Below are 27,949 nucleotides of genomic sequence, written 5' to 3'. Positions count from 1 at the left end.
ACCATCAGTTCTGCAGTAAAGTGTTCTTATGGATGGGGATACAGCATTTGCATCATTTGTGCCCTGCCTGCTTTGAAATCAGCTGATTGACAAATCCAGAGGGGTGACTTTCCATCATGATGATAATTTCAAAAGGAGAGAAAAATAAATTATAATAATATATAAGATAAAAACAGAAAATGCCAGAAATGCTCAGCAGGTCAGGCAGTTTCTCTGGAGAGAGAAACAGAGCTAATGTTTCAGGTCAATGACCTTTCATCAGAACTGGGAAAAGTTGGAAATGTAACAAGTTATAATTAGGTCAAATGGAGGAGGGTGGAAAAAGAACAAAAGGGAAGTTCTGTGATGGGGTGGCAGGCAGGAGAGATTAAATGACAAAAGGATTCATGGTGCAAGGCCAAAGGGAGTGGTAAAGGGACAAGTAAAGGAACAAAAGATGTGTCTAGAGAGGTGGAAATGGCAGAATGATGAACAGCTTCCATCCGAAAGCCCAAAAGGGAGAAAAAGAAGAGAGAAAGACCAAAACCAGCAAAGAAAAAAGAAACAAAATGGGGGCAGAGGTTACAATCTAAAATAGAGAGCAAAGGAAAGCTGCTCCGACACAACCTCAGCTGTTTAATCATTCCCCGCCTCTTTTTTGCAGCAAACAATTAAATACCTAGAACCTGTGGCAACACAAATGAGTGACTGACAGCTCCACTCGGCTCCAAGTGTGGCTGTTAGCCAATCCGGTATCATGGCATTTACTGATTGGATGAGCTGGGGCTGTAACAATTAGTTTTGACTTCCTGTTCGGGGTTCAAAGAGAGTGATAGAGGTTCTGGGAACTCTGACTGTAGGTAATGTATATGGTCTCTATTTTGCTTGTTTTTTAAAAAGAAATTCAGCCATGATGTGTGGATGTCGAGAGAACGAGCTTCAGGCTTGGCTGTGAAGCCTTCCACAGTTGGATAGCCAGCACTCACTGTCCATGCTCAAACATGAAGAATGGCATGGGTGAAGTGCTGACCGCACATGGAACTTTACAATAGGAAAATTAGTTCCCTTCAGAAGAGAGAGGGAGAAAATAGAAGGGAAAATGTTGTCTTCTGAACAAAGTTTCCTTGTGTAAAGCAGTTGTAAGTTTTTGTTGTTGTGTAAAATGATTTAATCTTTGCAGAGGTAATGGTTCCTAATTGACTTTGCTTCTCTGATTCACAGGTGAAGGCTTTCGTTGAGGAAGACTTGCCTCTTTAGTATCCTTTGAGAACCTGGAAGTACTTGTAAGGTTCATAACAGAAAGGTTTTATCGAATAGATGCTGAGGTTGTATTGGGTTTTAGGGGCAAATGTTGATCTTCAGCCCCCAAATTCAACTCCCCCTTCTCCCTTCACCCCCCACCCACCCATCACCTAAAGGGTGATATTAATACTGCCAGCAATCTGTTGTAATTAGCTGGATCCAGTAGGTTCTGAGCTACACCAGTGTGAGACGTAGGTTTCTCATCCACTGAGAAGACAGGCTGTGGACTTACACGAAAGTTTCTCCTCAGTTGAAAGGGGACTGTGCTAGTTGTAGCAGCCTCACCACTGCCATAGCTGAGATCAAATAACTCAGCATAGACTAGGGATGGGATCTTGAGACCTCGCTGGTCTATAACACTCAGCTTATCAGGCAGTACATTTACACATCCAGCCATCTGTTCTCTCTGAATAACTATCTCTAGCTGTTTGGGCAGAAACACAAGACAATGATGGTAGGAAGTAAGAAACGTTCCCCCATCCTATCAGGGAGAAAGGGGATGTAGCTGGGGGAATCCACTGGAGGGGTGGGTTTACCATAAACCATGTTTGTCTCCTGCACATCCGAGCTGCTGTATCTGTTTCTGTGACTCTTCTTAGTACAAGCTTTCCTGACCTGCTGCTAAAGTCACAACCTGGTGTTGAAGTACATTCCAGGAGCAAGTCCCGAGCTGCTCCTTATGAACTACACTTTTGAAGAACTGGATGTAAGATAATTTTAAATTTTACATTGCTGTGGTTTTTTTTAATGACAGATTATAGATAAGAAATGTTAGCATCAAATACACTCAGATCAGTTGCAGCGTATTAGATGCAAGGTAAAGCTCCCTCTATTTTGCCACAGCCCCCAATCCACAGACAAGGACCCCTTTCGATTTCCTATCCTTTGGTGTCTCTGAGTAAGTTTGCTAACTTACAACTAAGTCCACATAACTCGGTGCTTCCCCAGATAAAATTGCTCAGTGAAACAGCTAACCTGTCTAACAGGGAGTCTAACTGGTAACGGTTCAGCATGAATATCAGTTAATGCACAGGTGCTGGAGGATCTTGGAGAGAAGAATTGTGACCATGATTCTTGATGAGGAGAGAGAGGGAGCGGGAAAGCTGCATTCAGAGTTAAAGAGCTTCCTCGTGGTTAGGAGGGGAAAAGAATAATCCAGTAGCTAGAAGTAGATGCTGGGTGAAAATCAGCCGAGGACAGGAGTGGAGGATCTCCCTGCCAGAAAAACCCATGGGTCTGAGTGATATTTCTTGACCAGCGACAAAATTCACAACCTGGTATTGACTTACTTCCCGGGAGTGGATCCTGAGCTCATCCTCATGAACTACGCTTACCAGGAACTAGCTGTAAGAAATCAATTTCTTTTTTTTTTGTAATTCCTTTTGTGCTTATTTAATTGAGCAACAGCATGTGCATGCTGGGGAATTAAATATATTTTGACTTTTGCAACTCATTGCCAGCATCATGTTCACCCAGGTGGGGAAATAGGAAGTAAATTACCCCTTATACTCTGTTCCATCAGTCTGCCTTAAACCAAACCTCAGTAGAGGGGCTTCTACTGCACCATTGAGATTGGCAACTTTGTGTAAATTTGGGGCATGCCTGTGCTGTGGGTCCATACTCACTTGCAACTTTACTGATACTCCACAACACATTTCACATTGGATCCATAGAGCCAACAGTCAGCTGACTGTTATCCTCCAGATTAAACCCAGAACTTGAAGGTGAAAGGGCACTCTATCACATTGTCTCTGCATCATCCTATTTTTTTTAAATTATTTTATCTTGTAATTTTCTTAAGCTTTGTTCATAGTGAAATGTCCCTCCTGCTGTGATGGGAGAGCAGGGTGATGGGAGCTGCTTGCAACATCAGTACTGTCTCCTGTTCAGTCAGCATCTGAATCTGAATCCAGATGTTATCAGTCTTATGGTCTTGTACGTGGAATTTGTTCATGTAGCATGCTGTCCATGAAACAGAAGGCTCACTAAGGCATTGAGGCCGATTGGAGAAATTGTCTGCCTCCTGGGCGCATTGAACCTGCCACATGTAACCATCTGGAAATTCTAATCTCCTGCCATAACTTCAGATGTTTATTCTGTTTCTCTGGAGTGAAGAGGGGGTTCCTCCAATCTCCTGCTAAAGATATGGTAGTAAATCGAGAGAACCCCTGTGAAGTTTCAGGGCCACTGTGTGTGTTTTTTAATTTTAGTTACACTCAGAACCTTTCTCAATGAGTGGACTGTTACCCAGTGGCATTTATTGCCTGTGTTAGATCCATTTCTTTTAAAACATTTTTCTCAGGATGTGGCAAAGCTACATTTATTACGCATCCCGAATTGCCCTGGGAATTTGGAGCTGGGCTGCAAACAGCTGCATTTCTTCTGCTCATGTTCTCCCTCAACCTCCTCCTTTGTGTTAAGTGGGAAATTCCAGGGTTTTGAACCAGCGACAATGAAGGAACAGTAATATAGGTTTGTCAGGATGGTGTGTGGCTTGGAGGGATGTTGTTCCCATCATCTTGCTGTGCTGAGTGGTAGAGATTAAATGGGTGGGAGGTGCTGTTGAAGTAAGCTTGGAAAGTTGCTGCAGTGCATCATCTAGATTGTACATAATGCAGCCACTGTGCGCTGGTGGTAGATATCAAGTCCAGAGGGTGGGCAACAATCATGGTCTTTCTGGGATGGTGCTGAGTTTCTAGAGTTTTATTGCAGCCGTGCCAATTGAGACAAATAGAGAGTATTCCATCACAGTCTTGAATTGAGCCTTGTAGAGGTAGGAAAGTCTTCGAGGGCTCAGAAAATGTGTCTGTTCTTGCAGAGTGCTGAGGCTCTGTGCTGCTCTCTTAACTGCTTTGATGGGTACGGCTAGTCTGGGTAAGCTTCTGGCCAGACGTAACTCCCAGGATGTTGATAGTGGTAGACTTGACAATGGTGGTACTTTAAAGTTGGACTATGTGGTTGGTCTTTTTCCTGTTGAACAGGGCCATTGTCTGCACTTGTGCTATGAATATTACCTGCCACTTGGCCACCCAAGCCTGGATATTATCTATATGTAGGTTGGTTCAGGTTGTTTTATTATTGGAACACTAGAATAATCAACACACAGACCCACTTTTGAGCATGTGAGGGAGGTCAGGTCATTGATAAAGTTGTTGAAGGTGGTTGGGTCCAGTAAGTTGTTCTGAAGAACTTTGGAATCAACATCCTGAGGCTGTAATGATCAGCCTCTTAAAAAAAAATCCATGTCCAGCTGCCTGTGTGTCAGGAATGACTGAGGCCCAAGATGGGCTTCCCTTGACCTCCATTGAACCCATTTTTGATCGATCTCCTTGGTATCTTACAGAGTCAAATGTTGAATTGATAATTGTTTAAAATGTTTATACTCAAAGTCTTTTTCTTCCCCCATTTTGCTGCTCTCCTAAAGATGTTGAATCACTCTGGGGCATGGAGCTAGAATAATGGTTCCTTTCTGGTGTGGACCCAAATGCCCATTGTTTACATGTGAGCCCATCATTGAGTTTTGGAAGGCTATTTGATTATGGAGACATCACAACCTTCCTCATCAGTTACCACACATGCACATTCCAACAGTGCTCCCTCCCCACACAAAGCTCAGGAGTGCTCAGGGTAATTGCAGTGTCCCCACATCTGCTCTGGCAGAAATCAGTCAGCTCACCAAAGGCCAGAGTTTCTATGAGGGACCACCCTGGTTTTTATGGCTCATCTTCATGCTGGCAGTACATTTATCCATTGTGTTTTAAATTTATTCCTTGATGTTACGACACTGTCAATCCTCAATTTTACTTGCAACTCAAACCTTTAACTTCTTATCTCCACAGCGAATTAACCTTATGCCAATGACCAGGAAAGAGATCAATGAATTACTATTGAAACTGGGATTTTACAAGAAGGAGAGCCCAAATGCCCAAGTGCCAGCTGAATTCTACTACGCGCCAATGATAGGCAAACCCGTAAGGCAGTTCAACTCGCCTGCGGGAAAACCTGTTCAAGAAGGCAAGGCTGAGGAGTTGGAAGAGTCAGATGAGTTGAAGGAAGATCTATAGACAAATGTTTGAATTGTAATCTCCGGGGCCCCTAATTGAAGGGAAGGTAATAACCCACAAGTGGATTGAAAACCTGACAGATCTTGTCTTGGTTTTAGGCCTTGACTTTCCTGTGATCACAATACAGCTCGTTAACCATCCATTTATTATCAACACCATCATTTTTTTTGTTTAACTCCCTGCTAACTGTGGGGTCAAAACACTATTGGCCCATTAGTGAACAAATAGATGGAGACTGTGCAGGCAGGTGTGGGGAGTAATTGAAATAACATCTCCCTGACTAACAAGTTTACTGCATGTTTTACATCTGAGGCTCACTCAGTCTGTTGTGACCTGAATCCCACAAAATTGCCCCCCACACCCTCTTGGATGGGGTGTATTCGAAAATGAACAGCATGTTGATGGTAAACAGAACTGGTTTAGCTGGAGCTGGTTGGACGAAGGAACTGAGGTCAGCTGACATCAATGGTGTCATTACAAGAGGGAAAGCTGATTGGTCCAAAGAGTCCTCCTCAGATGAAGGATGCCATGCACCATGTAATTGGGTCTCAGGCCTAGATGGTGACAATTAAAAAGCCCACATTGGTTCACACTGGCGGCTCAGTTGGTAAGTGTGCTGTTCAGTGCAGAGTGATCTAGAGCAGCAAGGTACAAGGTTCTGTCCCTGGGCTGTGCTGAGTTAGTTGTTGACAGGCAGGGTGACAGTAGGGATGTTACAACTGGCTTCAGCGTCTCTGGTTTAGTGAAGCCTTCCTGCTCCTGACCACTATCCTGGAAAATTTTCATGTCTGTATGTTGGGCCAGGAAAGAAGCTAGCTGAACTGTGATGTCTTGCTTCATACATGAGGAATGGCCACTTGGGGGAAGATATGGGAAGGTACCCATCAAACTATATTACAGTAAGATTAAGTGGCTGTAGGGGAGAAAGCTTGGCTCGAAAATTAAAGGCGGGATACCCGAATAGGTGTTTGTCAATTAGACCTGCACAGTAATGTGAATGTTTGGGTTTACTTCCTTTTTGTGAGGGTGTTTGATTATATTTTCCCTTTTTGTTTAAGCACTTTTTTCTCCTCTATCTGGCCTAATGCCAGCAGCTATTGTCTCCCTATGCAGTCAGCAGGGGATGCTAGAGACTATGCTTTTTAAATTATATATTTGTTCCTCTTGGCCTCTTCCTACACATCCTCCCAATCCCCAGCATTTCCTCATGTGTGAATGTAGAAGAGGCAGTAAAAGAAGCATTGACTGCCAGCAGGCTTGGTGGCTTCTGCACTCATCTGTACTCGGAGTGAAGTGTGTTTTAATATTAGGGCATCTCCAGCTATTGGCAAACTTGCAGGGGACGTGTCTATTGGGCATCTCTTCATTTCCAAAGCCTGTTGAGGTGGGTGGGCGACACTGAACAGAGGAGTGTGACATTGCTTCAAATACTCACCAAGCTAACAAGCATGTTTTATCTTGCCTTCACCATAAGCAAGCTGGTTTTTATATCAGAGGCAGTGGTGAAAACATCAGGTGTGGTCATGCTTACTCTGCCTCTGGGTTTTGAACTTCCGTGCTGCCAAGAGTGTTCCTTTAAGGGGAAGGAAATGGAAAAGTACAATAAAAAAATCAGTAACCTTGTGTTAATCAAATTTCACTCATTGCCTCTTGCTGAAATGCTAACAAAGAGATAATGTACCCACCGTGCTGCATGGTGCTGTCAGCTGACCTCAACTGCAATTCCAAGCATTCCGACCACATATATCCATCAGTTTTTGTATTTCAGGATTAACAGGACAACTGTTTTTTTAGCGTTTGTACCTTTATAAACGGAATCACTTTGGAATAAAATGCAACATTTTCAGACCTTCCGAGATCAAGAAAGTTCAAGCAGACAGACAGCCATCTCAGACTGGGCAGATGCTCTTTGAAGACAAGCGCCCCGAGCCTTGGTAGGAATTAAAATGAAGCACTCAGCTGAAAGGTAACCAGGCTGAGAGCGGAGCTGAAACATTCCTGCAGGCAGAGGGACGCTGTGTGCTGGGAGCACCTGCCTGTCTCATCATTGTATAATGTCATATCATGTTCTTCTCCTGGTTTACAATAAAGTTTGACAGTTAATACAATAGCGGTCTGTGTGAGTTCATCTGGTGTGGAAGGAAGCACTGGGCTAGTGACTACAGTATGAATTTAGGGTGGGGGAGTGCAGGAGAACAGGGAGATAAGGCACTGTGCTGATACACTAGGACTCCCATCTCTCAGAGTTAACTTAACATTTACAATGAAACAATTCCAAGGAGCCACTTGGAATTTTGCCACTTCCCCCCCTCTGATGGAGGCCTGTGGGGAGAAGTGGGATTGTTCTTCCTACTGGCTCTGTTGGTAAATGCACTGATGCACAGACCCCAGGTTTAATCCACAATCTGTGCCTCTGATATCCACAGGAGTGTTGCTGAAGGTTGGAGCTGCACCCTAATCTAGGAAGGAACAAATAAGCCGGGGCTAAAATAAAAGCAAAATACTGCGGATGCTGGAAATCTGAAATAAAAACAAGAAATGCTGCAACCACTCAGCAGGTCTGGCAGCATCTGTGAAAAGAGAAGCAGAGTTAACGTTTCGGGTCAGTGACCCTTCTTCGGAAGCCGGGGCTCCTGGTTGTTATCTGGTGAGCACTGCTGAGAAGTGTAAATCTAAATGTCAGGTTGGAGTGTGGGAATGTTACAATACAGAGTGGGAATATGTGGGAAAACAGCAGTACATGCAAGCACAGGATTGAGCTCAGCTGTGATGGCTCCAAGATCAAATAGCCCAGTGGCGCTCAGTGTCTAAACTGAAATATGAAGTACAATGACTTGGATGAGGTACTGCAAGCAAACTGGAACGTATGAAACTGCTTGCAGGCAAACATCAGCAGCTTACAAACATAGGAGGACAGGGAAAGATCTACAGGCCTATCCATTTAGGAGGAAAGAAAATAAAAAGTGTTTCCTAGGCCTGATATTTCCAAGGGATTAACTAATTGTGCTTATTTTATATTGGGTTAAAATCTTTCAGTTCATTAAATCTTTAAGAAAATTATGAAAAAGTTATGCACAGTCCTGAGCACAACGGAACACATGGAATGTTCCAGAAATATTATAAAACTGCTCTGATTTAACATTGCTGGTTATGTTGAAAGTATCTGTGTTCCACACATTGGTAATGACCTTCAAATACAGAGGGAGGGAGAGGCAGGCGCTATACAGAGGGATGCAGGCAACAGAGAGAGAGAGGCAGGAAATATACTAGGGAATATACACAGAGACAGGCACTATGCAGAGAGGGAGCCGCTATACAGAGAGAGGTAAGCAATATACAGAGAGAAAGAGAGAGAAGGACGCTAAAGAGAGAGGCGAGCAAAATACAGAGAGAGGCAGAAAATATACAGATAGAGAGGCAAGCACTAAAATACAAATTCGCAAAACAATAGAACCACAACACGCAGCAGTGCCACCCATAGTATTAATACCTTAAAGCGAGGGATTCGTTTTTCTCAATCAATCTTTAAATATTAAAACTCAGATACTCTTGCTGTTTACATACTTGGATTCAGACTGCTTTACTCTAAATGGAATCCAGTAATCCACGCAAAATATTTATATTCTGATCTGAAAATAAAATGTTGTATTTTTTAGTTCTGTATGTATTGTTATGACCAAGGTGGGAGGAGTGCACTGTTAATTCAGTTCCGCGTCTCCACAGGTCACAGCATATGAATAAATATTCCCATTTACCAAAACAGCAAATTAGAAATTCTATTTGTCCCCAGAATAAAACATGCCAACCATCTTTAATAAGCAACAAAATTAACCATTTATTATAAAACCAAGTCTTAACCAATACTGAAGTAAATATATATATATATACGAATTGAGATATTCTTATTTTTCCCTAGCCCTCATGCACATGCACATACTTCCAAAAACCGGTTAACCGGGAGAAAAAGGGATTTTTGTTTCCAACTGTCTCACAGGAATAAAAAGACTGCCATGAGGTGGAAGGAAGTTCTTTGGTTCGGCGAGGTGTCCCAAAGTCGAATAGTTGGTTGCCACTCAAAATCTTCCCAGACGAGGTTGATGAACAGTCTGTGATGGGCAGGCGTTCAAAGAAATTCAATTATAGAAGGCTTCACATAGGTCTTCCATCAGGGGTGTAGCAACAGGTGTCAGTTCTCACAGTCATTGCAAAAGACCTTTTTTTTAAAGATGCAAGGTTTTTGGAAATTCAGGGCTTCTTTGAAAGTGCAGGAAGCAACAGTACCACTTCATACAAGCTATTGCTTTTCAAGAGCAAGGATTCTTTACAGGGAGGTATTACTTCTCTGGTTTGTCTTCTGATCTCCAGGCAGGTCAAAATCAAATTCCAATTGCCTGCTTTTGTCTAAACCCACTGGCTTTTAAAGTTCAAATATGGAACCAAAACCTTCCAGAAACAAGTCACATGCCAAGTCATAAATTCTCTCTTGTCACAACAGAGGGTATCTCATAGGTCAAACCCACACGCCCCTCCCCCGCCTCCCCTGCTGGTTTCCTGAAATTACTTGCTTTCCAGTACTTGTTTACCAGTTTAATTTTTGTTGAACTTCCTTTCAAAAACATCCATAAAGTTCATCTGTCTCCAAATGTTTCAATGTCCACTGAAATCCTTTCCACTTTTTGAAAATATAGAATCCCAATTTTTAATACAAAAAACTGGACATCCTCTTAATAGTATGGATTATATTTCTCCCACCCTGGTTCACCCTTCTGAAAGTGCTGTTTGCTTGGGAATAGTTCCACATATGTCAATATGTCAACCACCATTTAATGCCTGGTCCTAGCCCATTCTTCAGGTGTGAGGCTGCAGTAAGTATAGGGACAGTATTTGACTGTAGGAGCATCACAACTACGCCCAATTCAGTCCTCAATCACGTCCCTATGTGCGCACTTTCCAGCGGAAGCTACCAAACATTCAGCAGCAGCCCCCAGGTTGATAACCCAGGACTGCCAAAGCCAACTGTGGTTCCCGAACTCAGCATAGTCCAGAGGTTGAAGTCAGTACAGTGCTAATCTGTAATGCTCTGCACCACACTGGCTGGTGCATGTACCCATTGAGGTCCTGGGGAGGATACGGATGATGAAATTGTTCAGCATTGAATTTTGCACTGCAGTGTTGTTCATTTACTTCAGTGGATAATGCAGGGCCTAATCCACAACAATGCAATGTATTTTTGAATGCCCATTCTAGAGCGGCAGCTTTGCAATGTGTTTCTGTGGAGAGAGGAAGGAATAAAGTGCTGTTCCTGTACACCATCTAGTGGCTGGTTGTAGAACAGCACTGGTAGAAATCTGGGACCAGACACTCAGCTGTGACAAATGGGTGAAAATTAAATTTTTTAAAGATTGAACCAGCTGCTGCATATGCCAGGCAATAGCAGAAGACTCACTTGTGACTAGTGCTGCACAGTTAATATCAGAAGCATTTTTTAGGAAGAGGAAAGGCGCAGGAAGCCTGGACATTTTTTCATAAATCAACTGCAACTACTCACTTTCTCACCATATCCCTCAATTCCTTCTCTCCAGGTAACTGATTTTATAAACCAATTTATATTCTCTGCTTTGGTGGCCTTTTCAGATAATTTAGTGGTTACAAGAAGATTTTTTTGACTGCGCCTCCAGCACTGCCCCTGCTGAGGTTTAAGGGATCAGTGGGAGGGAGAGTGGAACAATCGTGCTGCTTCAGCCTCGTCTCTGGCACCTATCTGACTTATTCCAATGCAAAAGCCAGCTTCTGCCCACTCTCAGGGTTTTGGGTTGTTGTTCAAGCTCCATGAACCCTAACAATGGTCTGGTCAAAACCCTGAGCAAGGGGGCCAATGGAGTTGCATTTCAAAAAATTATTTCTGAAAACTTACACAAAGTCGCTCAACACAAACAATCCTTTTCACATGCTTCTCTACTCCCTTATCCTGCTTTAAAGAATATTCAAACCATTCAGCCAATTTCTACATCAGTGACATGCAGACTGATAGCTGCTGTGAAACTACATTTCAGACCAAATGTGATAGAGATGGGCCCAGCAAAGCTGGTGGAATGCTACTGTTGGGACCTTTGATTTGCTGTTGGCTGATAGTTTTTGGATGCTCGAGCCTATGAGAGTTCGGCTGCAGATTGCTGCATCTCGGCTGCTGCCAGGGTAACCTGCTGGCACCATTGGTTGAGGGGCTGATGAAGGGGTAGACATCCTGAAAGAGCACAACATGCACTGTCCCATCGCACCACTGCCAATCCTATGGGGCCATGCATCATCACTTCCACTGATCTGCGAGATTGCAGAAGATAAGTGAATCCTTGAAAGCCTCTACTTATTCAGTCCACCAATCTGTCCAGGTTGAGTCTAGAGACTTCATGACAGCCTTTGGAGCTTGTGCCAAAGCTGCAAACACTGGTGACCTTGACTCCTTTTGTGAGGGCTCATTTGGATTGCCCTGGCGGTGACCACATTCTCCAAGGCAGACTGCTGATGCTGTACAAGATGACATTATACATGTTGAAAGTAAACTCCTCCATACATTTAACCATAGTGCTGAAACTTTAGCAGGCCTTCCAATACCTAGTATAACTGTTTGTGAGAATCCAGCAGTTTTCTTGGTTGGACCCTTGAAGTCCACAATTTCGTTCTGTTCTCCTGCCAAACTCTCTCCTGGACTGTTCCTGCAACCATTACCTGCAGTTCCTCACACGTTGTGGGTCTTTCATTTATCCCTACTTTTTGTTTCCTGTCTGCCAACCAATTTTCTGTCCATCGCAATACACTACCCCCAATCCCATGCACTTTAATTTTACACGCTAATCTCTTATGTGGAACTTTGTCGAAAGCCTTCTGAAAGTCCAAATAAACCACATCCACTGGCTGTCCCTCATCAACTCAACTAGTTACATCCTCGAAGAATTCGAGTAGATTTATCAAGCATGATTTCCCTTTCGTAAATCCATGCTGACTCTGTCCGATTCTACCACTGTTCTCCAAGTGCTCTGCTATAAAATCTTTGATAATGGACTCTAGAATTTTCCCCACTACTGACGTCAGGCTGACTGGTCTACAATTCCCTGCTTTCTCTCTACCTCCCTTTTTAAATAGTGGGGTTACATTAGCTACCCTCCAATCTGTAGGAACTGTTCCAGAGTCTATAGGATCTTGGAAGATGACCACCAATGCCTCCACTATTTCTACGACCACTTCCTTAAGTACTCTGGGATGCATACCATCAGGCCCTGGGGATTTATCGGCCTTCAATCCCATCAATTTCCCCAACATCATTTCTCTACTAATACTGATTTCCTTCAGTTCCTCTCTCTCACTAAGCCCTGTGTTTCCCAACATTTCTGGTATGATATTTATGTCCTCCTTTGTGAAGACAGAACCAAAGTATGCATTTAGTTGGTCAGCCATTTCTTTGTTCCCCATAATAAATTCCCCTGTTTCTGACTGTAAGGGACCTACATTTGTCTTCACCAATCTTTTTCTCTTCACATACCTATAGAAACTTCTACAGTCAGTTTTTTATGTTCCCCGCAAGCTTACTCTCGTACTCTATTTTCCCCTTCTTAATCAATCCCTTGGTCCTCCTTTGCTGAATTCTAAACTGCTCCCAATCGTCAGGTCTGTTGGTTTTCTGGCAAATTTATATGCCTCTTCCTTGGATCTAATGTTATCTCTAATTTCCCTTGTAAGCCATGGTTTGGCTACCTTTCCCGTTTTACTTTTGCGCCAGACAGGAATAAACAATTGTTACAGTTCATCCATGCGCTCTTTAAATGTTTGCCATTGCCTATCCACTGTCATCCCTTTAAGTAACGTTTCCCAATCCATCATAGCCAACTCGCGCCTCATACCTTCGTAGTTTCCTTTACTAAGATTCAGGAGCCTAGTCTCAGAATCAACTATGTCACTCTCCATCTTGATGAAGAATTCTATCATATTATGGTCGCTCATCCCTAAGGGGTTTCGCACCACTAGATTGTCAATTATTCCTCTCTCATTACACAACACCCAGTCTAGAATGGCCTGTTCTCTAGTTGGTTCCTCAACGTATTGGTCCAGAAAACCATCCCGTATACATTCCAAGAATTCTTCCTCTATAGTATTGTGACTAATTTGATTTGCCCAATCTATATGCAGATTAAAGACACCCATAATTACAGATGTTCATTTATTGCATACGTCTCTAATTTCCTGTTTAATGCCATTCCCAACATCATCTCTACAGTTTGGGGGTCTATGTACAACCGCCACTAACGTTTTTTGCCCCTTAGTGTTTCTCAGCTCTACCCATACATATCGTCAGAGCTAATATCTTTCCTCACTATTGCATTAATTTCCTCTTTAACCAGCAATGCAACTCCACCGCCTTTTGCTTTTTGTCTGTCCTTCCTAAATACTGAATATCCCTGGATGTTCATTTCCCATCCCTGGTCACCTTGCATCCATGTCTCCGTAATCCCAACTATATCATACCCATTTATATCTATTTGCGCGATTAATTCATCCACTTTATTGCGAATACCCCACGTGTTAAGGCACATAGCCTTAAGGCTTGCCTTTTTAACATTACTTGTCCCCTTCCCACTATCGGTTACAGAGTGGGGAAAGTTAAATTGGTTGAGTTAGAGTCAATAAAAAAAGGTATACAGTCTGTGGCGTTTGGTGATTCAGCTGGCTTCTAGCTGATTTCAGTGGTCCTGAGGCTTTCATTTTGAAGAGGTAGATGACTGGTTCAGTGGGTATCTTGGAGATAGCAATGCGGAAGGATCCCTCCAATGAGGTTTCTGGTTGTAGTCGCAGTATGCAAAGGTGGTCAGTCAACAGGCAAGATTTGAAAGCGTTCAAGATGGAATGGAGAGAGAGAGAGAGAGACCCCCATTTAAGGTCTGCTCATGTCAGAGTCCAGTTGCTTCTCCTCTGCTGCAGAGAAAAACACCAGCTTAAAACCACAGATGGGGAGGGGCTTGTCACGTGACAGTCACTCAGTCATTCCAACATAGCAGTGAGCAGTATTTCTCTGCTTGCTGAAAGAATAATCAGTTCCTTTAAACTTCCTGGGCCTTAGTTCTTGCTGGGAACTGAGCAGACATTTCATCTCTCTCCTCACAAGCACTGCAGTGTAGGATACAGTGTTGCAAACTAGGTGATCATCTTAAGCTGAAAGAATGACTTTGTTGGCAGTTTGTCTTTTAAAAATGTCTTTAAAAAATATAAATTCAGATCTCCAATCAGTGCATTTAAGAAAATTATTTATTATTTGCATAAACGCAAGCCGATACACGAAGTCCACAGCGAGACAGACCTGAGACAGGACTCAGAGTGGAGCGATTCTCAGCCAGAAGATGAGTAGGTGTTTCACATTGTGAACCTGACACATGGGGCTGGGTTCTGTAGGCCTGCTGCCAAAATCGGTGTGCACACTCGGGCCGCACATCACGGCGCTGCCGCGATCCTAAGCATGGCAGCTCATTAGCATGCCCGGGTCGGGCGGCCCACCCTCACTCCCACCAATGTCGTGGAGGGGGTGGGCTGACTGACCGTAAACAATGTCAGCAGACAAGTCAGCAGGTGCTGATGCCATATTAAAATGGAAACCACTACCCCAGCAAGTCACTGGAGATGGCAGAGGAGCGGGAAAAGGTGGACCCACAATTCAGCGATACCTCCCTGCTCACTCTCCTCCAGGCTGCGTGGGCAAGGAGGAAGGTCCTTTTCCCAGCAATGGTAAGAAGAGACCCTCCCACCTGAACAAGCAATCCTGGATGGAGATTGCAGAGGAAGAAAGCTGCTGTGGGGTCATCTGCCGAGACTAGACCCAGTGCTACAAGAGGATGAGCAATCTCATGCACTCGGCAAACGTAAGTGGCACTTTGTTGTACGGCTCCATTTGACCTGGGTGTCCCCACACAGAGTGGCACATGGGTGCCACTGCCATGTTAAAGACAGGGAGGTCGGGCGGGGAGGATTGATGCCACACGAGTGGCTCCATGTGTGAAATAACTCACTCTCGTTTGCACATCAGAGCATGGCACCTACATGACAGGTTGAGGCCGTATTATAGACTGAGCGTCCCCCCACCTTTGTTGTAGCGCCCCTGTTGTGATATGCATCATGTTGTTGTTTGGTAATGTTCAACATCTGCATCCTTGCTCTTGCAGCCAAAGAAGGTACACAATGTGAGGGAGTCCTCCAGGACTGGCGTAGGGGGGCCAGACATCAGACAACTATCACAGGCTGAGGAGGAGGCCCTCCAGCTAGGTGGCAGCCAGGGAGGACATGCCATTTCCGACGTGGAGCTTGGGGTCCCAGTGAACATACAGCTCTTTGATAAATACAATGATTACTCGAAACACTTCATTTGTGGACACATTGCTGTCATATTTGTAACATGTACACCAGTAAACCTAAAACTGTGTTCTTCACATTGTATCTTGCAGGGCGACACTCAGAGTTGGCATTACAGGCCCTGGAGACTTCCAGCACCTCTGAGGAAGAGACAACCTCAGACGATGCTGTGTCCCATGACACTCCAGCACCTTCCACCAGTGCTGATACATTCACCTCAGTGGGAATCTGGCTTTAAAGTCTGGGTCACAAGCTATCGAGAGCACCATACACGTGCCTAAACAGCTGGCTGAGACTGAGACAGGCAATGCCTCTGACAGTCGGAGGATTGTGGGTGGCCAGGCCCATGCTGAGTCCCAGGCTGATGATGATCCTCTGGTGTTGACAGCACGGGGCATGCTGGAGTTGCAGAGAGAGGTAAGGTAACGTCTGGCGGTGGTGTCACAGGCCATGCACAGCCATAGGCAGATGATGGGGGAGTCCATCCAGGCCATGCCAGCTACCAAGTCCCAGGCATATGAATGCCTGCCCATTTACCTCCTCTCTCCTCACTCTCCCAGGCCCCAAACACTCCTTTCAGGTGAAGCAGCGATTTACTTGTACTTCTTTCAATGTAGTATACTGTATTCGCTGCTCACAGTGTGGTCTCCTCTACATTGGGGAGACCAAGCGCAGACTGGGTGATCGCTTTGCGGAACATCTCCGCTCAGTCCGCAAGCAGAACCCTGAGCTTCCGGTTGCTTGCCATTTCAACACTCCCCCCTGCTCTCATGCTCACATCTCTGTCCTGGGATTGCTGCAGTGTTCCAGTGAACATCAACGCAAGCTCGAGGAACAGCATCTCATCTACCGATTAGGCACACTACAGCCTGCCGGACTGAACATTGAGTTCAATAATTTCAGAGCATGACAGCCCCCCATTTTACTTTCATTTTTAGTTATTTTTTCTTCCTTTTTTTTACATTCCTTTTTACATTTTTTACAATTTTTTTTGCATTTATTTCATTTCATCTTAGTTTGTTCAGTTTGCTTACCCACTGTTTTTTTCAGGTTGTTTTTCTTCAGGTTTGCACTTGCTGCTGTTCAATATTCAGTGCATTGACACCTAATCTGTACTAATGCTTTGTCTTTCAACACACCATTAACATATTGTTTGCCTTTTCTCCGTGACCTTTTGGTCAGCTATGTGGCCTGGTCCAATCTGCACCTTCTCCTTTGTTATCTCTTGCCCCACCCCTACCTCACTTGTTTATAATCTGTGACTTTTCTAATATTTGTCAGTTCCGAAGAAGGGTCACTGACCCGAAACGTTAACTCTGCTTCTCTTTCCACAGATGCTGCCAGACCAGCTGAGTGATTCCAGCATTTCTTGTTTTTGTTTCAGATTTCCAGCATCCGCAGTATTTTGCTTTTATTATATGAATGCATAGCTTCCTTCGTGGAGATGATGGTGACCCTCAAGGAGAGCCAAAGTCCACAGATGTGCACTGACTTGCAAACCCTCGCCTCGGCCATGAGCTGTTCGCAGCAGTGGCGAGGCAAGAGAGGGACCAGGTGCCTGGAAACTGTCTCTGCTACTGGTCCTTCACAGAAGAGCAGTGAGGTTCCCACCAGCCGAGTCATAGAGTTATACAGCACAGAAACAGGGCCTTCGGCCCATTGTGCCAAGGGAGGAGGTGAGCCAGCGGTCCATATCTGGGGTACCCCCTCAGGGTGATTCCAGTGTGGACACCGGCTCCTCAGCCCCTCCACTGGTGAGTCTAGCTCCAGCAACCACGACGTCTGAGGACAGCGCTGCACTGGTGCAGGAAGCCCACAGGCAACCGGAGCCCTCCAGGCTTTGTGCACCCAGAGGATGACTGCCCAAGTCATCCAAAGCCAAAGGGTGTCCTGATCAGCATCCTGCCTCCAGTCAAGCTGCTAGCACAGAGGTTGCACTGCGAAAGATCAACCACAAATGGCTAAAAAACACATTATGACAGATACGGGTTATACGTATATGGATTAATTCCTTCTCACTAAATGTGCTTTTCTAACATGTATCTCCTTTTTACTGTGTGAATGATGCATGCCAGCATGGACCGATTATGTCTCCTCCCATTACATCTTTGACCCGAGAGAAATGTCAATGTATGGAATAACATCATCGCCATGTCAGTATGCATGATGTGGCACTGCACGGATGTAGTTACATGGGCAATGGCTCAGTCATCTGCTGCCAGTAATGGCAGAGACACAGATGGCGCAGATGCAGAAGACTGCCTGCCAGATGTAGCACAGTGATGTGTGACATCGGGAGCACATGGTGCACCTTAGGGATAGTGGAAGCAATCTGCAATAAGGTGTTGCCGAGCATCCCTTGCTCTTTGCTCGCCCTGTCTGCGATGTCTCCATGAAGGATGCAGGACAAGTCGATAAGGTTGTTAAGAAGGCATATGGAATCCTTTCCTTTATTAGCTGAGGTATAGAATATAAGAGCAGGGAGGTTATGCTGGAACTGTATAACTCATTGGTTAGGCCACTTGAGTACTGTGTGCAGGTCTGGTCACCTCATTATAGAAAGGATGTAATTGCACTAGAAAGGGGACAGAGGAGATTCATGAGGATGTTTCCAGGAGAGGAAAAATGCAGCTATGAGGAAAGATTAGATAGGCTGGGGTTGTTCTCTTTGGAACAGGGGGGAGATCTGACTGAAATGTCATAGATTTAAAGTGACAGGTAGAATAATTAGAGGGGAGCTGAGGAAAAACTTTTTCACCCAGGGGGTGGTGATGGTCTGGAACTCACTGTCTGAAAGGGTATTTGAGGCAGAAACCCTCAACTCATTTAAAAGGAGTTTGGATGTGCATCTCAAATGCTGTAAACTGCAGGGCTACAGACCAAATGCTGGAAGGTGGGATTAGAATAGGTGGATCGTTTTTTGGCCAGCACAGACACGATGGGCCAAGTGGCCTCTTTCTGTGCTTTAAACCTTCTATGATTCTCTTTCTATGATTCTATGATCTCCGTCCTCCCATGCACATATGCTGCTGCACCTCCTCTGTGTCCTCATCATTCGAGGATATCTCCTGTTCCCGTCTCTCATCATCCTGCAAGTCCTCCCCACTCTGTATTGCACAGTTGTGCAGAGCACAGCATACAGCAACGATATACACAACCCTTTCTGGCTTGTACTTTAGGGCCCCACCTGATCTATCCAAAAAGCTAAAACACACCTTCAGCGTGCTGATGGCCTGCTCAATGGTAGCTCATGTCGTGCCGTGGCAAGCGTTGTATCTCTCCTTTGCATCGCTGGTGGGGTTTCTCATTGGCGTCAGGAGCCATGTCTGCAAGGGGTAGCCCTTGTTCCCAAGAATCCACCCCCGGATCTGAGCTGGAACAGTGAACAGCATTGACACCTGGGACTGGCACGGGATGAATGAGTCATGGCAGCTGCCTGGAAAGCAGGCGCACAGTTGCATGAAGCGCTTCCTGTGGTCACCTCGAGAGAGAGAGTAGACGTCCTTTCTATTGCGGTATGCGGCTGGTTGTTCAGCTGGAGCCTTAATGGTCACATGTGTGCAGTCGATGACCTCTTGCACCTGTGGGTCTCCTGCAATGGCCCCAAATCCGACAACCCTTTGGGCCTGACTCTCAGGGTCCGTCCTGAAGCACACTTAGTCACCGGCCCTCTGGTGACCTCTCTGAGACTACTGACTGTGAAAACCCACATAAGTTGCTCCTGGGTCCCTGGAATGATGCGAAGGAATAGAAGTTAAGAGCCACGGTGACTTTGAGGGCCACAAGCATAGGTTGTCCAGCAAAGCCCATTGGCTGCACGTCATCATTCAGCAGTGCACAGAGATGTGCCACCACCTCTCTGGACATCTGCAGTCACCTCTGACACTGGTGCTCTGACATCTGCAGGTATGTCATGCGGGGTCTGTGGACCCACTGTCTTCGCTGGCGTCAAAAGCGCCTTGATGGCTGCTGCTGCTCACTTCCATGAGCTTCCAAGAGGGCTGTGCCTGCCTGTTAAGATAGTTATGGAAAAGGAAAAAGATGGACCGGAAGTAAAGGTACTGAATTGGGGGAAGGCCGATTTCAATATGATAAAACAGGATCTGGCCAAAGTGGACTGAGAGCAGCTACTTGTAGGAAAGTCTACATCAGACCAATGGGAGTCATTCAAAAAGGAAATAGTGAGAGTTCAGGGCCAACCTGTTCCCGTAAAGGTGAAGGGTAGGACCAATAAGTCCAGGCAGCCCTGGATGTCAAGGGATATCGAGGAATGGATAAGGGAAAAAAGGAGGCTTACGGCAGATTCAGAGGGCTGAAAACAGCAGAGGCCCTAGAGGAGTATAGAAAGTGTAGTGAAGGGGGGTACTTAAAAAAGTAATTAGGAGCGCGAAGAGGGGGCATGATAAAACACTGGCGGGCAAAATAAAGAAAAATCCCAAGGTGTTTTATAAGTATACTGAGGGCAAGAGGATAACCAGGGAAAGAGTGGGGCCCATTAGGGACCAAAGTGGGCTATCTGTGTGTGGAGCCAGAGGACGTAGGTGAGGTTTTAAATGATTACTTTGCATCTGTGTTCACAATGGAGAAGGACAATGTAAGTGTGGAGATCAGGGAGGGGGGTTGTGATATACTTGAACAAATTAGCATTGAATGGGAGGAGGTATTAGCTGTTTTAGCGGGTTTTAGTGGAAAAATCCCCAAGCCCAGATGAGATGTATCACAGGCTGTTATGTGAGGCAAGGGAGGAGATTGCAGGGGCTCTGACACAAATTTTCAAATCCTCTCTGGCCACAGGAGAGATGCCAGAGGACTGGAGGACAGCGAATGTGGTCTCATTATTTAAGAAGGGTAGAAGGGATAAACCAGGCCAGTGAGTTTAACATCAGCAGTAGGGAAACTATTGGAAAAAGTTCTGAGGGACAGGATTAATCTCCAGTTGGAGAGGCAGGGATTAATTAAGGATAGTCAGCATGGCTTTGTCAGGGGGAGAACATGTCTAACAAACTTGAGTGAATTTTTCGAGGAGCTGAGTAGATGTGTAGATGAGGGTAAAGCAGTTGATGTAGACTACATGGACTTCAGTAAGGCTTTTGATAGTGTCCCACATGGGAGATTGGTCAAGAAGGTAAGAGCCGATGGGATCCAGGGCAATTTGGCAAATTGGATCCAAAATTGGCTTAGTGCCAGGAGGCAGAGGGTGATGGTCGAGGGTTGTTTTTGCGATTGGAAGCCTGTGACCAGTGGTGTTCCGCAGGGATCGGTGCTGGGACCCATGCTGTTTGTACTGATTAATGATTTAGACATGAATATAGGAGGTAAGTTCGCAGATGACACGAAAATTGGTGGTGTCGTAAATAGTGAGGAGGAAAGCCTTAGATTACAGGACGATATAGATGGGCTGGTAAGATGGGCAGAGCAGTGGCAAATGGAATTTAATCCTGAGAAGTGTGAGGTGATGCATTTTAGGAAGACTAACAAGGCAAAGGAATATACAATGGATGGTAGGACCCTTGGAAGTACAGAGGGTCTGAGGGACTTTGGTGTACTTGTCCATAGATGGTAGAGGCAGGAACCCTCACAACATTTAAGAAGTATTTAGATGAGCACTTGAAATGCCATAGCATACAAAGGCTCTGGGCTATCTGTCTTGATCCAAGTGCCGTGAGGAGCTGTATCCGCCCGAGATCATAGAGTCATAGAGTTATACAGCACAGAAGCAAGCCCTTCAGCCTATCATGTCCATGCCGGCCATCAAGCACCTATCCTAATCTTATTTTCCAGCACTTGGCCCATAGCCTTGTATGCCGTGGCGTTTCAACTGTACATCTAAATACTTCTTAAATGTCCTGCCTCTAACACCTCTTCAGGCAGTGTGTTCCAGATTCCAACCACCCTCTGGGTGAAAAAGTTTTTGCTCAAATCCCCTCTAAACCTCCTGCCCCTTACCTTAAATCTATGCCCCTTGGTTACTGACATCTCCGCTAAGGGAAAAAGTTTCTTCCTATCTACCCTATCTATGCCCCTCATAATTTTATATACCTCGATCATGTCCCCTCTCAGCCTTCTCTGCTCTAAGGAAAACAACCCTAGCCTTTCCAGTCATTCTTCATAGCTGAAATGCTCCAGCCCAGGCAACATCCTGGTGAATCTCCTCTGCACCCTCTCCAGTGCAATCACATCCTTCCTGTTGTGTGGTGCCCAGAACTGTACACAGTACTCCAGCTGTGGCCTAACTAGCATTTTATACAGCTCCATCATAACCTCCCTACTCTTATATTCTATGCCTCGGCTAATAAAGGCAAGTATCCCATATGCCTTCCTAACCACCTTATCTACCTGTGCTGCTGCCTTCAGTGATTAGGATCTGGAATGCTCTACCTGAGAGTGTGGTGGAGGCAGATTCAAAAGGGACCTTCAAAAGAGAACTGGATAATTATCTGAAGAGAAAAGATTTGTAGGGCCAAGGGGAATAGGCAGGGGTGTGGGACTATGTGAGTTGCTCTTGCAGAGAGCCGGCACAGACACAATGGGCCGAATGGCCTCCTTCTGTGTTGTAACTGTTCTATGATTCTTTGATTCTGGTGCTTGGCTGGGATGAAGCACCTGAGGGTTCATCCTCAGGAGGATTGGCCTCCTCAGAGGTGTCTTCTTCAGGAGGCTCTTGCTGCTGAAATGGATCTGGAGGAAAGAGAAAGGAGCCAAGAGTTAGGATGGCACTGAGAGGCTGGGATTTTATGTGGCCCCTTGAGGCGGGGTTGGAGGTGGGTGGGCACAGAGTATCGCGATGCGTGGCAGAAGGTGGAAGGCCTGTCACCCCCCTGTCACCAAGTGATCTTCCTGGGGGCGGGATATACTGACGATGGCCCAGAGACCAATTGAGGCCCTTAAAGTGGCCTATTAATGGCCAATTAAGGGCCTCTTCCCACCACTGCTGGGATCTTACCAGGAGCGGGAGGGTGCCTCTGCCACGTGGGGAGGGTGCCTTGTAAAAGGAGGTGCCCTCTCTGTGGGCTTGGGGTGGGTCCCTCCTCAGTGGGCAATCTGTGGCCTGTGAAGGAACCCCGCTGGGAACCACTTAACACCCCCCCCACCCCCCAGGGCACCCTTCATCCCGGATTGCACGACCACACCCCAACCCCCCTCACCGGTGACTTCCAGCTTGGCCCCGGCAACTCCGCCGCACTTACCTGCGGTCCGGGGTACCAGCGCCAGGCCTCGGTCCGAGGCCATTGCAATACCGGCAGTGGCCACCACTCCCAGTGGCACTGCTGATATTGTACTGTTGTGCTTCTGGCCCTCTGATTGGCCGGCGGCTCTTGGAGGCGTAGATTTAAAAAGACTGGAGGATTGCTCCGGTGGGGGGCACGAAATGGCATACTTTCTCCCGCCTTATTGGCCTGGCGCCGGGAGCCCCACCTCCTGCACAAACTCCAGCCCAGAGGCTGAATGTTAACAGGTAACAGCCTTCAGAATCCAGCTTGAAGTTGTGAAGCTTGCTGAAGATTTGCTGAGCTGACTGAAAGGTTACAATCATCAGAGAAATGTTAGGCTCGTAGTGTCTGCAAAGACTCTCCCAATGAGCAATTCTCTCATGCAAATCCTCCGCCTTCTCCCCGTAACCCTGCACATTCTTCCTTTTGAGATAACAGTCTAATTCCCTTTCGAATGCCTTGACTGAACCTGCCTCCACCACACTCTCTGGCAGTGCATTCCAGACCTTAACCACTCGCTGCGTGAAAAAGATTTTCCTCATGTCGCTTTTGCTTCCTTTGCCAATCACTTTAAATCTGTGCCCTCTCTTCTCGATCCTTTCACCAGTGGGAACAGTTTCTCTCTATCTACTCTGTCCAGACCCCTCATAATTTTCAATACCTCTATCAAATCTCTTCGCAACCTTTCTCTTCTCCAAGGAAAACAGTCTCAACTTCTCCAATCTATTTTCATAATGGAGGTTCCTTATCCCTGGAACCATTCTCGTGAATCTTTTCTGGACTCTCTTCAATGCCTTCACATCTTTCCTAAAGTGCAGTGCCCAGAACTGGATGCAATACTCCAGCTGAGGCCGAATTAGTGTCTTATATAAGTTCAACATAACCTCCTTGCTCTTGTACTCGATGCCCTTATTAATAAAACCCAGGATACTGTATGCTTTATTAACCACTCTCTCAACCTGTGCTGCCACCTTCAATGACTTTATGCACATATACACCAGGTCCCTCTGCTCCTGCACCCTCTGTGAGATGTGTGCTGCTGAGCGCCGTGATATTTAGCGCGGTCGCTCATTTACATGTCCGAGGCAGAACACCCACCCCTGATGACGTGGAGGGGCAAGCGCCATCCCGGGCAATGGCATCTGGTGCCACCGCACAGGCGTGGCGCCAATTTTAAAGGGCTTTAAGCCCTTTCGATTCATTTAAATTTTTAAAGGTACAGGTGGGAAAAAATTAAAATTAAAACTTTATTATCAGTTAAATCCCCTCCCACTCCCCAATGAGTAATCAATATCTAAACAGTCCTTCCCAGCCAAAACAATATAAATTTTGATTCTGACCTTTCCTCCCGAACTTTCTCCACTTTATCTTTCAACTCCTTCCCACCATCCCTTCCACTAATCCCATAATTTTTTGTAGTTTCCCACCCCCACCCAGCCCCGAAAATTTCACTCCTCCCCCCTCCCCACCAGTGTTCCGCCTCGGAGCTCTGAAGGGAGATCCGAAAGTGCGGGGCAACTGGCCAGAATATTGGCGTGGGACGGCTGTTGCAACGAGGTAAGTAATTATGCTTTCATTAACATTTATTTAAATATTTAAATTATGCTTCTGTTGCCAAGCAGCAGGGGTGCTGCCACGAGGCCTCGCCGCTGCTGGTAAAATAAGATGGGCCCTTCCTGGCGTCGAGGCCCATGGCAGGCCTCTCCCGGAGGTATTTTCCGGGCCCCCAAGCCATGACCCCGATGTCGGGGGCTGGTAAAATCCATCCCTCTGTTTCCTGTCACTCAGCTAATTTCGTATCCATGTTGCTGCTGTCCCTTTTATTCCATGAGCTATGACTTGGCTCGCAAATGTGTTGTGTGGCACTGTATCAAATGCCATTTGGAAGTCCATGTACAGCACATCAACAGCATTGTCCTGATCAACCCTCTCTGTTACCTCTTCAAAAAACTCCAGCAAATTAGCTAAACATGATTTTCCCTTAATGAATCCGTGCTGACTTTCTTTAACCCGCATTTGTCCATGTGACGATTAATTTGGTCCTGAATTATAGTTTCTAGAAGTTTCCCCACAACTGAAGTTAAACTGACTGGCCTGTAGTTACTGGGCTTATCTTTACACCCTTTTTTGAACAAGTGTGTAATGTTTGCAATTCTTCACCACCTGAGTCTAAGCAAGACTAGAAAATTATGGTCAGTACTTCTGCAATTTCCACTCTCACTTCCCTCAGAATCCTTGAATGCATTTCATCTAGCCTTGGTGCTTTATCAACTTTAAGTATAGACAGCCTATCTAATACCTCCTCCTTATCAATTTTAAATCCTTCTAGTGTATTAATTACCTCTTCTTTCACTGGCCTGCGCAGCATCTTCTTCCTTGGTAAAGACAGATGCAAAGTATTCATTTAATACTTCAGCTATTCCCCCTGCCTCCATGCGTTCCGAAGAAGGGTCACTGACCCGAAACGTTAACTCTGCTTCTCTTTCCACAGATGCTGCCAGACCTGCTGAGTGGTTCCAGCATTTCTTGTTTTTATTTCAGATTTCCAGCATCCGCAGTATTTTGCTTTTATATCCATGCGTAAATCCCCCATTTGGTCCCACTCCACCTTTCACCACCCTTTTACCATTTATATAGTAATATAATATGAAGGCACCTTGCTCAGATAAGCTACCAGCCTCACTTTCCCAGACGCTCGTGGCTTAATTCGGGACATCAATTTCCAAGACCTCATGCTCCATTTGTGTGAGTGTAGTAGTCAGACATTCCTCTCCTGGTCTTGCTCCTCTCCCTGAAATTATGCGCTGTCTTGTCGTGCAGAAAGAGAGGGTGAGTATTAATGAGTGTCAGTTTAAAAGATAGGTGGAGATATATAGGGATCGTGCAGATGGTGGGCTGGATTTTCTTCTCTCACCGCCGGGAGTGGCAGTGGGTGAAGAAAATGGCGGCCCGCATGCCGCCGCGATCTTCCTCGCTGCAGCCCAGGATAATGAACTTCGGGCCGCCCCCCCCCACCAATCACGTGGAGGGGGCGGGCTTTCCGACGCTAACAATAGTGTCAGCTGCCTGTGTGCAGGCACTGGCACCATTTTTAAAGGACAGACAGCCCTGCTGGGCCATTTAAATTTTTAAAGGGCTATCCTCCAACCTACTGTAGATAAATCTATCACCCCTTCCCCCCCAATAACAATTACATTCAACATTTGCCCTCTCCCACCAATCTTCCTTCAATGGAGAAGGTGGCAGCATCTACCATGACCAGTTCTGAGGGGGTTGATGGCTGTTTACTGTTTGCAAGGAAGGTTTGATCCTTCAGGTTGTACTGTGGGGTTCTCTATAAGGAATTCATTCGGTATATCACAGATCTTCCGAGCATTACGCCATCAGTCGTCAAGACAGAGGGAAGATCACTGACGGGCTCTGGTGATGGTCCATAATGGCCGTCTAGATTTGACACATGTTGGTGGTAGGTTGGTCAAGTCGCCTTGGATCAGCATGTCTTTGCTGAAATAACAGTTGTATTCTGTGGAGACTGCATATTCTTGGCATACGTGTGGTAGTGTGGTGTTTGCAAGCACAGGCACACATTAACAGCTGTGTTAATGAAAAGGTATTGGTGCTAATTCTCACAGTAGAGTTCAGCTGAACATCAATGGATTTGATATGCAGACTTGACAGCCATGCCAGAGAGCAGTACATTGCCATACAGAGGGTTTGAGCGCCTGCTCCTCAATTGATCCAACAAGTTTCTGGATCAGGTTGACCCTACTCTTTAGTTTCTTCCCGAGGTTCTGGAGATGTTGTCCGTACAACAAGGTGCGGTCAAGCATTATTCTTAAATAGTAGGGATTTTTGGCATGGTTTGCCTCTGTGCCATAAAAGGAGACTTTCAGAGCTTGGTTTGCTTAATGGGTGCTGAGGTGGCATGTCAAAATGATGTTCTATTGTGAATTTGGCTGAGGTCAGCATTGGTGGCCTCCATCCTCTGTAAATCACTGGTCAGGGTCTGGTCAGTGGCGGACAGATTCTTATTTTGTGTGGCCAAGGCAATGGCATCAGCATATCTGAACTTGTGGAACTCTGTTTCGGGCATATCACTGGTGTAAACATTGAATAACAAGGGTGCCAGGACAGAATCCTGTAGGAGTCAGTTGTTCAATGTCTTACATCTGCTATCCTGAGTGCGAGTATACACATGAAAGTGTCAGTTGCTAAAAATGGAGTTGAGAAGATGGATCACCTTTCTGCAGAAAAGTGATATGTGCTAAAAGCAGTCCATGCCTCCTGACTCTCTCAGTCATATCTATCCGGGCCTGCTGAATAATCACCCTAGGGATGCTCCTGGAAATGCTGGGGAACTTCACCAGGATCTTCAGGGAAGTACCTGAAAATCTGGGGGCAGCCCTGTGACTGATGATGCTGCTCCACAAAATGTGAAAGCAGGGAGAAGCAACCTTGTTTGAATAGGTGGATACCCACTTTAAACAGGCCTCTGGAGGCCTGCTGGAAATTGCATGGAGGAAACAGGTGAGCTGCCCATTTCCTGATGCGATGGGGTGAGCAGCCTGTCTGTTATACTAAAATTAGGCCTGCATGCTAAAAGCGCTCCCCAATCTCATGCCCGTTCAATTCCTGCCCTGAGGTAAAATTGGGATTTAAGTTGTTACTAAATCCTTTATTGGATTGTGGCAGTGCTTTGCAGTCACCACAGTGGGGTGCTAGGTGACTGCAATAAATATTTTACTTTACAACTTATTGCTGCTACCCAGTGCATTAGAGGAGTCATTCACTTCAACTGAGGGGCTTACCAAGGTTGACACACAGAGCTGAATTTTGTTGTCCCACCGTCAGGAGCGGCGGCAAGTCAGAAAATGGCGGCCTCCCCACACGGGACCCGTGTCGCTGCGCCGCTGCATACGGCCACTTAACATATTGACAGCAGCCGCAATCAAGTGGCCGGGCGGCTTTGGCGATGCTCTTCACGGCGTCACCTGATGTAGGAGC

General features: G+C 45.8%; 1 protein-coding gene and 1 long non-coding RNA gene across 3 annotated transcripts in view; one reads left to right on the top strand and one right to left on the bottom strand.

Annotated features, from left to right (window-relative positions):
* Nucleotides 1-7,438, top strand: part of selenom (selenoprotein M) — a 10,735-nt gene extending 3,297 nt beyond the window's left edge. Inside the window, exons 3-5 of the mRNA XM_068054829.1 lie at nt 1,201-1,235; nt 1,909-1,987; nt 5,121-7,438. Coding sequence (XP_067910930.1) covers nt 1,201-1,235; nt 1,909-1,987; nt 5,121-5,345 — 339 coding nt within the window. The 3' untranslated portion in view covers nt 5,346-7,438. The remainder of the gene's footprint in view (nt 1-1,200; nt 1,236-1,908; nt 1,988-5,120) is intronic.
* Nucleotides 6,787-27,949, bottom strand: LOC137382633 (uncharacterized). Of its 2 annotated transcripts, XR_010977241.1 has the most exons (4): nt 27,754-27,949; nt 25,602-25,753; nt 18,950-22,412; nt 6,787-6,918 (listed from the first exon to the last, which is right to left on the bottom strand). It is a non-coding gene; the product is annotated as an uncharacterized lncRNA (long non-coding RNA). The 2 variants fall into 2 exon arrangements; XR_010977242.1 differs by lacking the exon at nt 18,950-22,412.

The sequence above is a fragment of the Heterodontus francisci genome, chromosome 23 (assembly GCF_036365525.1).
Source record: "Heterodontus francisci isolate sHetFra1 chromosome 23, sHetFra1.hap1, whole genome shotgun sequence".
Lineage (NCBI taxonomy): Eukaryota > Metazoa > Chordata > Chondrichthyes > Heterodontiformes > Heterodontidae > Heterodontus > Heterodontus francisci.
Note: the sequence above shows the minus strand (reverse complement) of the source record. Positions and strands in the feature narration are given on the sequence as shown.